We start from the raw sequence: 11,925 nt of genomic DNA, 5'->3' as shown, positions 1-11,925 counted from the left end.
TTAACCCCCCCCCCCCCCCCCCGGGGTCCGCCCATGATCCCAAACCCAGATAATGGACAAGTGAAAGTAGCTTGCGGGTTGATAGTATTGTGAAACTATATCACATCTTATGACATGAATCCTTATATGCAAATTGATCGATGTAATTGACACTAAATTCAATGGGTAACCTAGTAAGGCGTTTGTCTTCTCTGTCATCATTCCAAGCTCGAATAGATTGATGGACAGTATAGAGCCTTACTGTTATCAAATTTAAATTTATTGACAATAACTATTTAAGACTTAGTTTGTCATCGTAATTGTTGTCCAAAGCCAAGAGAAAGAATAAACTTTATTGCATCTTATTACCCGAATTCTAGTACGAAATTTTTTTTCATATAGTTAATTTCAAATTTATCGAAAATAAGACTTACTTTTATATCGCCTTTGTGGTAATCAATCTTCCTTAGTTATTAAGAAAGAAGGTTTAGCTTGAGCAGCCAAAAACAAGGTCTCAAAGAGGGATAAGCTAGCAGTCGTAAAAGCAAATTGTGTAGAAAAAAAGATTGGAACCAAACATTAGCTTTATGCCATTTGAATATCTTACTTTAGAATTCCAAGCTCTCATATCTATGCAACAACAAAAAAAAAAAAAAAAAAAAAAAAAAAAATCAAAAAACCAGTCTTGGTCTCTTGTGCTAAATGTTTTCCTTTTCATGCTTTTCTTTCTTCTTTTCTTTTATATTTTATTTTTTATTTTTTTCATTCAATGTTTTAATGAAGATCCCATTCAAGTGACCCTCTCTTAAAAATGAGAAAAATAAATTTATTTTCCCAATTAACCAAGCAGGCCCTCTTTTTCTTTATCCACCTTTTTTTTATAGTAATTAATTACAAAAATAGATGCAAGTTGGAACATTCTAAAGAACACCTTCATATGCTTTATTTGAACTTGCATTGATGAGATTCACTGTTATATTAACATTAAAGAATTTGTCGTTCAAAGATTACAAGGTACATGATTCGAGGTTGGTCTCTAATTTGACCTTCCAAAATTATAATTTAGATACGTTGAAGTAGAATTTATATTGGTGTAACTATGATACTATAAAATGCTAAGTAAAATATTATAAGCCAATGAATTGAGTCTCATATGTTCGAGTATTTATAAAGCGAGTCAAACATGTAATGAAGGTAATTTACCCGACGGTAAAATGCTTCTTGAAGTTGTTCAATAATTTTTGTGTATTCCATTATTTCATTGAAAAGAAACCCATCGTTATTGTCTAGTATGATAATTCATTGTCATTCGTCTCTATTTGTTACTCATTACCAACCATTTAAACATTCTCGGACGTCTTCTCTTCCTTCATAACTGGAATAACCGCTCTAAGCTACATTAAAGAGATTGAGATAAACTTGTAAGCTTGACTCTCATTCTCGTTGTTGAGATCCACTTGTGAGACTCAAGCACGAGAAGCAAAGATCGAGATAGCATAGAGGCAGCACACTTATTTATTTGCAGCTATATCAAGCTGTTCTGTAACATTAGAGAAATGGTTCAACCGTGATGTCCAAAAATTAAGGTACAGAAGATTATATCGAAGAAAATTTTGAATACACGTGACGTAAGAATAAACATCAAAAAATGCTACTGATATCGAGTTTTGTGGGTAAACATTTTACCAGTCGATATGTTAATCAAAAGTTGTAAACAGTTACATCAAGAAGCATTGTTAATTACCTATAGTTTGGTGTACTACTTTGTTAGATACTCTAAAGTACAGTTACTCTATTTAACCACAAAGGGTTTATAGCATCTTTTGAGTTGTAAGCAAATTATAAAAGAAAGCAAAAGATAGTTGGACTCGATCGATTTATGTTTGAACAAAAGGGCCCCACTTAACGAGACCAATATGCTTCGGTTAAATGGTGTAATTAAACATGAAATAATCCAAAAATAAAAAATAAAATTTATTTATTCTCTTTATTTCCAAATGGTCCAGTCTCTTAAAGCAAATGTGATTTTGAAAGACAAGGCGGGACACTGCAAATGGAATGTCTCACAAGAAAAATAAAAAGGAGAAGCTTGCTCTACTATGAGATTATTCCATGGTCCGATCTGTTTGTTATATAAGAAGGAAAATATGAATAAATTAACTCAAATTACATCTGATGTGTATTCAATTGGGAATTTTGAAGATTTTGATGGATTTTTTTAAGTGATGATTTTTTTGGATTTCATGGATCTTTTATAGATTTTTATGGAAGTAAAGAAAGTTTTTCATAGATTTCTATGGACTTTCATTTAAAAATTTTTATAGACTTTTGTAGTATTCGAAAGACTTTTGAAGACTTTTGTTTGTAACAAAATTCACGTGGATCCAGTACAATGATATAAAATTCTCACATACAAGGTGTTTGTTTCTACAATTTTCCTTTTCCTTCCCATCCTTCTTCCCATATAATAATAAAAAATAATAAAAAAATTTAAGAATAAAAATTTAAGACTTTAATTAAATAAATAATAATCAAAATTATACATATATATGATAAACAATAAATTTAATATTCAATAGTATTGATATAATGTACTTTTAAAAATAAATAAAAATAAACATGTTTAAATTTAATTATTAATTTTTCATATAAGATTTTATAATTTAATAAAAAATAGATTTTTTTCACAAAAAATTAATGAAAAAAAAATTGAGAGAGAGAGAGAGAGAGAGAGAGATAAAAATAAATATATCAATAGAAAAAAATAAATTTTAATCATACTTATTTATAGAAGGAAAAATGAAAGAAAGATTAAAAAAAATAATAATAAAAAACCTTTTTTTTTTTAAAAGTCTCCCAAAATATCGTGATAATTAAATAATTCGAATTCGAAAGAATTAATATAATTCGAAATATAAAATAGAGAAGTGTGATTAATGAGAGAGAAAATTTTAAAATTTTACATGAGTATTTTCTGTTTAAAAGTTAGTATTTCAGAAACTTTTATAAAAGTCCCTAGAAATTATTAAAATTTGAATACTCCAAAACTTAGCCCCTATTCGTTTCCTATTCTTTCCCCATTAAAATGAAAAATATGACCATTTCCGTCACATCAAGCCACCATATTTAAATTTCTACCTCTTGTGTGTGATTCGTAACGATTATATTTTTCATTCTCATTTTTTATATAAATGGAAAACAAACAGAGCCTTATAGAGAAATTGAATACACCGTAACTTTTATAGACTTTGTTAAAATTTATAAAAGTCTCAATTAAATACACTGCAACTTTTAGAGACTTCTTATAAGCCAATAAAAGTCTTGATTGAATACATCAATATTTTTAGAGAGTCTCAATTGAATACCCTTAAATTTTTTAAATTCCAAAAAGTCATATCTACTTGATTGCTAATGCATGTCACGGGCAAGGGACTTCTAACAAAATTCAAAGGAAAAAGCACACAGTGTACAATCCCCTCATGTAAATAAAATAATTGTAATGAGGGGGCTGCAAATCCATCAAATTCAAATAAGTACATATATCGTAAGGTACTTGCAAGCCAAACCGAGCCCTTAGTCATAGAATTCACAGGCTGGATCTTGGGCTTTCCCTGCTTGAGCCAACCCTATTTTCATGTCGAGCTCAGTTTATTATCATCTTTAATTTTTACTATAAATTTATGTAAAATCTGTTCTTTTAGGTACTCACGAGGCAACTCAACCCAGCACTACACATGGAGGGCCATAGGCCACAACCAGCTCGTCCAACAAGCCAACCCGAGCTTGGGTGGCTACCAGTACCAGCCACACCACCCCTGCAGGGTCACAAAATATCTAAAGAAAAGGGAAGTTATAATTCAATTTGACATAAGGGAAAAATTCATAAACCATGTATTAACTATGCACAATTCAAAAACCATGTTTCAAGTTTAAATAATGCAAAAATCAGGTTTTTATCTAATTAGTTAAAAATATTTATTAATTAAATATAACAAAATCACAATTATATATTTAATGGTCATGTGCACACAATTATAGATCACAAATTTATTCACTGATCACATATTATCAAATTAATTGGTCACAAATTATTTCGAGGTCACGAATCGAAACTTTGATAGGTCACAAATTATTTCGCGATCACGGATCACAATTTATACATCAATTTTATATGTCACAGTTTATGTTATTGGTTACAAATCCAAAAAATTATAGGTCACGGGTCACATATTTTCAAATTTGATTGTCACAGATTACTTTTTTAATCACAAAATGATCGAAATTTAAGTCACGGATTAATAATCAGTTACGAGGAGATCAAATAATTGGTCACAAACATCAAACACCCAATCCCGATCCACCATAGTACTTGGTCACAAACACTACCCCGGCCACAACACTATCACAACCACCGCCAACACCAACTACATGACATCATTACCAACAAAATCGCTGCCACTAACAACCACCTCCGTCGTTGCCAGAAACCACCACAACCATTACCACCAAACACACCAATGATAACAAACCCACAACCTCACCACCATCTCCACCTCCAGAAACCACCATAGCCACCAGGACGACCACCACATCAAGCACCAACACCAAACACAACCAACAATACACCATTCCCAACCTCACCACCACCACCCAAATCACCACCATCACCGCATTCCCACCAAGATTCATTGCACCACCATCACCCCCACAAAGTCACCAACACCACCCAAAATATAAAATGCACCATACCAGACTCCCAACATTGCTACTTAGACTCACCGCACAAGACTCACCACCACAACACACCATACCTCCACTACACCACACCGTTCGCGACAGCGTCGCTACGTCACATTGTCGCCATTCTGCCGTTCGCAACAGTGTCGGCCGGCAAATATGAACAGAGAAGAAGCGACGCTCACACCCCTTGCCGTCATCGTCGTGAGCAAAGAAGCGGCGAAACCACGATCGTGCAATAGCATCGGCAATGGAGTTGTGCGAAATGGCGGCTGCACCTCCGATGCCATGCCTCAACACCTAAGGTGCCATGTCGCCGGAGAGGAGAAACTCTTGCAGAGAGACGCGAAATGAGAGAGCCAAAAAGGGGGAAACGAATTTAGGGTTGGGTGGGTTAATTATAAGATTATTAATATTAAAACATATAATTAAAACCTGATTTATGCTTAATTAAACTTTGTACCTGATTCTTTAAAAGTGGTCTTTAAAGACCTGCTCCCATGTAATTTTCCCTTGACATAACCCCTTCAACGTTTGCACTTGAAACAGGAGAACAAGTTACAGTAGGCAAAAGCACTGAAACTAACCAGCAAAGAACCGATCACTATCATGTAAATCTCTCTCCAATCTCTATTCTATATACTCCGGAAAACACATTTCTAAACCTGTCTACAATATGGACAGAAAATTGTTAGATTATATAAGTATTCTTCCGTATTGTATAATATGCTCGTACTGTATGAAGCTAGAATTTATATCCACGCCGAATGGCCATGTATCACTTAGTGTATGTTTCCTACACAGTATTGAATAGCAGCACCATAAATACATTTGAATACTACTCGGCAGTCTCCCTTCAATCCACAAATACAGGATAGACTCGTGTTCTCCCAAAAGGCTACGAGTACCTATTGACCCGTGTAACTATATACTTTCCTTTCTCGAGATCGTAAATAGTCTTCAACTGAGGATTTCTCCACTTTGACAGAAACCATGCAGCAATCCACACAAGGAGAATTCCGAATATAAGCAGCAATGCTGAAGAGTTCCCACTTAGTACAAAGGGAATCCAGTCAAAAGGCTGCAAATCCAACTTCGCTGTGCTCTGCAAGATGAAAGCTCCCAATGCCCAGTCGAGGGGGATATTCTGTACTTGATTAGCGTATCCAACTCTGCACATAAATGCCATTCGATGGATGAAATTTGGTCAACAGACAAATACTTTAAACACGTTTGGTATGATGAACTATAGTAGACAATATGAAAAAAACTAAAATCTTGTCTATTATACTCTCCAGTCCTATGCAATCATGTGTGCCAAACATATCCTTATAAATTTCTCCCCGTTTAAATTTTCCTATTTCTTTTGCAGTTCTCTCTTCCATCTTGGTTTTCACTAATAAAGGGTGGAAAATGTTACAACTTGAAGGCCAAACCCAAATGATTATATTATGACAAAAATAAGTTGATAAAAGTGGTATGTTTCTGGGTGGTCACTGATTAAATAATACCTCTCATCATCCAAAGCAAATCCAAGACTGTCATGCAGTAGGGCCACAATGTATGCAGAAGAGAAGCAATAGCGACGCAAATCCTCTTCCTCGAGAGACTGGTATTTCTTCTTCAATTTTGACCAATCCTCTTCACAAAATTGTTGTCCAGCAACCAAGAGATCAGAAAGAAAGGCTCTCGGGGCCAAGTCAAAGAACTATTTAAGCAAATTGAGAAAAAAGAAAGTTTAAAAGAGGTCCTCCTAAAAACCAGAATTCCAAAATGGTAATAATAGCCAAATTTTTACTAATTGCGAAAGCAAGTAAAACTTGAGTTCAAGTAAATTTTTGTTTTCAAATATTAATTTTTTTCCTTTTAGTTAAAAAAGAGTTACTGATTTTTAAGCAACTCTTACATAACTATCAACATAAGCCCCTGTTTGACAACCATTATTTTTAAACATTTTTTTCTGCATACTCATATTGCAACTACACATTCACACAATAACTTTTTTTGCATGTAAATCCATAACTTTTTCAAATTTTTAACCCCACATTCTCCTCAAAATCATTGTTCAAAACTTTATTTTCCCCAAATAATGGTTATCAAACCGGGGCTAAGTTACTTGTTTCAAACTTGTATGAGTAAACCTTGTTAAAAATTATCTAAGAACCAAAATGAATGTGCAACCTTCAAAGTGTAGAAGAAATTTTCTGTCGCCAAAAAATTTCCTTGGAGCTTGGGCAAAAATGTCGATCCTATGAAGCAGTTTTGATAAGAGCAGCTATCTGCATTCCATGTAAACAGGTTTACAGCTGAATACTCTACTGTAGTCCGTAGACAAAAAATCACAGAATTGCAGACTATAATGAAAAACATAACAATGAAATGTGTAAAGAAAATACCTTTCCCTCTCTGCAACAACTTTAATGAGGCAGATCTGCACTCAGAGAAATTACCATTTGGAGAAAGTTTCCATGTCCCATTGTCGTGTAAGTACCCTCGAGGAGTACAAGGATCAATAGGTTTCACGTGCTGAAGAGATTCGATACCTGCATTAAAAAAAACTAAATTAAAGAACTGAGAAAATTATGGTATTTTAGACCGTGTAATAGTAAAACCTGCAGCGTTAAAAAGAATAAGTTAAAGTCTTGTTAATCGTACCACTGTCCAGAACGATTTACGATCTAATCCTCTGCATTAAACATTCACTTACTGTCCTAAAATCAAAGAAAAATAGTATTTGGGCCTTTATCAGAACTAAAATTAAAAAGGTCTGGTCTGGTATATGGTAAAAGGCGAAAGCGGGTACTTATTAATGTTTTCCACCCCAAACTGCTTTCTAAATGGAATATTGTATAACAATGTATAATATCACGAGGAAATGAAATGGCAAAAAATTTCCAAAATCAATTTGAAGCAACAAGAAGTTGTTACTCTCAGTAATCTGCAGGTAGGCTAACTGAATTTATTTTGACAATTTTGTCAGAACTAGTTCTTCATCTAACGAAAGGTTCAAATGAAATAAAATCGTTTTAAACCGAATTAGGTCATAGTAATTTTGGTCCCCTTATAATGAGAGTTCTTTAGGCATATGCAAAACATGCCTCAGCTATTTATCCTCGATTCTTATTTTTTCTATTCCAGTATGACCACATATAAAATCATAATTTATCATCAGTTCTAATAACAGTTATGAACAACCTGCCCTTTAAATCAGTGTGCGTCTTCCAATCACATAATCCTATAATACTACTGCATTTCGTTCAACCCACTCCAATTCTAAAATTGTATCCTAATAATCGAAACGAAACACCTAAAACTCTTTCAGACAACATGATCCTATGCTATGACTTCATGATTGTCCAAAACAAAACCAATAATGAAGCCCTTGTTTGATTCCCATTTTTGGATAAAATGTATTATGGAGTAGTGATTTTTTGGAGAATGTGTGGTTAAAAAGTAAGGAATTTTTTTAAAATACGTGTATAATTATTTTATGGGAGAATTTGTGGTTGAAAATGAGATTTGAAAAAATGCATTCTTCACAAAATGGGGCTCACACAGGGGCAAAGAACATTTTGACTTGACTTACCCATCTCTTGGCCTCTCGAAACAAGTGATTCATTCAGTAATTCACGTGCGACATTCTGCAAAAATTAGCACCAGTTATGGATACCTGAACTGCATAGCTGAAATCTTACAAATGCCCAAAACAATACAAATATGCGAAGGGGGAGAACCCATCCGGCGGGGGGGGGCACAACCCCTTGGGGATATCCTGCAATTGGAAGCAGAAAAAAACATACAAGTTCTAGGAGTCAACAGCAAGCTTCTTGCATCCCACATTCACAATAAATCAATATCAAACACAAAATACATAAAACTCCACGGAGACAATACCACTACTAACACCAAAATAAAGAAATTGCTTCAAAAGAAAATTACCTGTCCAAACTGAAGAAAGCTGTAACTGTAGAGGATGTAAGTGAAATTACCAAATTTCACTTTTCGAGAGTACTCAGGAGGGATTGGCTCATTTGAGAAAAAGGTAACCTGACATTGTCAAAAAGGATCATGCACAAATTATTATCAAAATCTGTAAAATGAATCTCAGATGTAACTGAACGATAGTATGATAGGTTCCTGCACTTGAGAATGAATACTGCAGAAGAATTGAACACAGCAAGGAAGATGCCAACGCCTAAATGATGTAAAATACTATCTGATATTCTGTAATAGGAGAACTTTGATTAATGATTACAATATCTAGGTAGATGGTAGGAATTACATAGCCCTACTGCTATGTAAATGTATTCAGCAACAATGAATGCAATAAAAAGGTATTTGGCTTTTCGAGAGCGCCAATTCTCTCCCCCAAGACTATACTCAGTTTTCTCCCCCCCTTCCTCTCTGTTTTTTCAGTCTATTTAAAATGGTATCTAACTAATTCTCTAGTTGCCTCTGTTACTTGCATGTGCTGCTAACTATTTCCATTCATTTTCCTATTCTGCCCCTGTTATTTTATTATGTGAGTCGGGAATCTATCATAGTACTTAACACTATTAATGCAAAACAAAAAGAAAATATTTTTTTTATTATACTGTCGAGCATTGTGTACCAAACATACAGTAAAGGAACATATACCGTATTGCATGGTCCACTTGGCAGAGAGTATTAGAGTAACCAAGTAATGAATGAAATTGTATCTCTTCCTCTCTGTTTTTTCGGTCTATTTAAAATGGTATCAAACTAATTCTCTAGCTGCCTCTGTTACTTGCATGTGCTGCTAACTATTTCCATTCATTTTCCTATTCTGCCCCTGTTATTTTATTATGTGAGTCGGGAATCTATCATAGTACTTAACACTATTAATGCAAAACAAAAAGAAAATATTTTTTTTATTATACTGTCGAGCATTGTGTACCAAACATACACTAAAGGAACATATACCGTATTGCATGGTCCACTTGGCAGAGAGTATTAGAGTAACCAAGTAATGAATGAAATTGTATCTCTAACAGAATGAACAGTCACAATAAACAAACAATAATTTAAAAACGGATTTTGAACCTGAGCAGAAGCACCACCAAGTTCAATAATCCCAGTTGTTTTTGCAGGATCACCTCCAAGTGTTCCAAGAGCATAATTTGCGACAACCCAAGCATATAAACCTTCATCAGAGCCTTGGGCAATTGAAGAATTAGATGTTAATAATTCGAAATGTCTAAGATCAGAACTTACAAAATAACACTGATGTGCAACAATGCGCAGAAATAAACACAAATATATACACAGGGAGATGGAATTTAAAATAAAAGCATCTAATATATCCTAAAAGCAATCAAAGAAATCTGGGCAACTAAGTCTGATTGATTAAGAGAAAATTCAAATCAAGACGCTGCTAGCATTTTGCATCCTCGACTCACAAGAAATTTAAAATTTTTGTTCGAGAACAAACAAATATTCCATTAAAATGTATCCACAACCTCTACCCAAAACCAACTATACAATCTAGGAGTTGCTTGACAAAGGTTATGATAATAGTGTTAGTAGATTTCGATAAAAATGGAAGAAAAGTGAGTTGAAAAATTGATAAAAGTTGCGGACTCAATGAAACGTGCGGTTAAAATTTATGAGTTGAAAAGTTGATAAAATTTTAGAGAATGTTTACCAAACAAGCACTCAATACTTATCCATTATCCACCACATAAAAATCTAATGACGCATTTGATACGAAGAAAAATAAGTCATTATAAAGTCCAGTCTTGCTAAACTTGCACGAACTAATTCAACTAGAGTCCATAATTAACATCAACCTGAGCATTATGTTTTCCGTTTTGCTGCTTTCAAGCTACCTACAACAATTAACATTTACAACCATTGAATAAAGGATAAATTCAAATTTCAAGATTTTTGCTTTTTAATCAAAGCAATTGACAAGATTCACATTGTTCCACGAATTCCATTTGAACGAATGAATATATCAGTATCTATTTTCAATATCAATAGTACGAAAAGCGCAAATCAAAGCAAGAAAGCACAATATCGGTTTCTGTACCTGAAATGACTGTTGCCCAATCATCATGGAAGCTAAAACCCGACCCCCTCAAAACTCTACGGCATACATCCAAGATCTTCTCTTGATCCTCTTTCTTCAACAATCTCATCCCGGCAGTCGCCATTAACCGAATCTCAGCCTCTCCCCGATCCTCCCTAGGCACATTCTTCTTTGCAAACTCCACCAGTTCTGCTACTGCGGCCCCTGCCATTTCGGGCTTCTCCGCATAGGCTGACAACCCCGGATTCACCTTCATCGATACTAACCCTTTCTCCGTGAAATCAAGCACCAAATTCCCACTCCTGACCTCGTACTTAAACACGTGAACCCTCGTCCCAGTGCTCCCCCCATCAATCACCACCCTGTATTTTGTATGTAGCCTAGTTTTGTTTGGAAAAAACAATATGTAGCAAAACAATATGATGGCTATGGAAATTGAAGTGTATAGCAAAATTCTTGATCTGGGGTTTGATTGTTTGCTGTAGGAGCTTCGAAAAACAGGTCGGTTCGATCGTAACTGGAGCTTGACCGTATCCATTTTGGTTTCAAATCTACGATTCACCGAGCGGGCAATGGATCGGCGCATGAAAAATTAAAGATTTGTGAACCATATGACAATAATAAATACAATAACGAATCAAAAAATTAATAATCATATGGTTTCACAAATTTCTTAAATTCGGGATATTTTATTTTTTCACGAAGAGATTAAGAGGGCTTTTGATAAAATTTGAGCCCTTTCCCTCCCTCCGCGTGCTTGTGTAATTTCTTTCTTTTTCTTTTGCCTCTTCTTTCTTTCCTTTCTTGTTTTTTTACAATATTTGAAAAGAACGATGACGATTCGTTGGATTGTCGGAACTGTGCTTGAGTTTCGACGTACATGATATGTTTCTTAAAACCGGTAACAGTTTACACGGTTTCTTCCACTCGTCAAATGCAAATGACGAAGTTAAAAATAAAAATAATGAGGACGTAGATTCATGAAATTTAAGAGCTTGTTTGGTAGGACTAAAAGATAATTAAAATTAATTTTTTTACTGTTATTTCACTATTTCAATCATTATTTTTGAATTTTTCTCTCACAAATAAGACCCACTTTATCTCAAACGGTCAAAAAATAATTATCAAAATCTCTACAAAACAATCACTAAATTTCA

General features: G+C 34.2%; 1 protein-coding gene across 1 annotated transcript; it reads right to left on the bottom strand.

Annotated features, from left to right (window-relative positions):
* Window positions 1–5,412: 5,412 nt before the first annotated feature.
* Window positions 5,413–11,624, bottom strand: LOC111403339 (probable apyrase 6). Its single transcript, XM_023031796.1, has 8 exons — window positions 10,769–11,624; window positions 9,781–9,893; window positions 8,656–8,763; window positions 8,303–8,357; window positions 7,113–7,259; window positions 6,898–6,995; window positions 6,228–6,424; window positions 5,413–5,888 (listed from the first exon to the last, which is right to left on the bottom strand). The coding sequence occupies exons 1-8, from the start codon at window positions 11,352–11,354 to the stop codon at window positions 5,615–5,617; spliced, it is 1,578 nt and encodes a 525-aa protein (XP_022887564.1). The 5' UTR covers window positions 11,355–11,624; the 3' UTR covers window positions 5,413–5,614.
* Between the last annotated feature and the right edge of the window lie 301 nt (window positions 11,625–11,925).

The sequence above is a fragment of the Olea europaea genome, chromosome 11 (assembly GCF_002742605.1).
Source record: "Olea europaea var. sylvestris chromosome 11, O_europaea_v1, whole genome shotgun sequence".
In the NCBI taxonomy this organism is placed as follows: Eukaryota; Viridiplantae; Streptophyta; class Magnoliopsida; order Lamiales; family Oleaceae; genus Olea; species Olea europaea.
The sequence above is the reverse complement of the archived record's forward strand: the minus strand, read 5'-3'. Positions and strand labels throughout refer to the sequence as shown.

Coding starts and splice junctions, on each gene's coding strand:
- LOC111403339 (XM_023031796.1), bottom strand. CDS start 11,354: ATGCGCCGATCCATTGCCCGCTCGGTGAATCGTAGATTTGAAACCAAA. Junction 8,358..8,655: donor GCTTTCTTCAGTTTGGACAG/GTAATTTTCTTT, acceptor TAATTTTTGCAG/AATGTCGCACGTGAATTACT. Junction 6,996..7,112: donor GTTGTTGCAGAGAGGGAAAG/GTATTTTCTTTA, acceptor CATGGAATGCAG/ATAGCTGCTCTTATCAAAAC.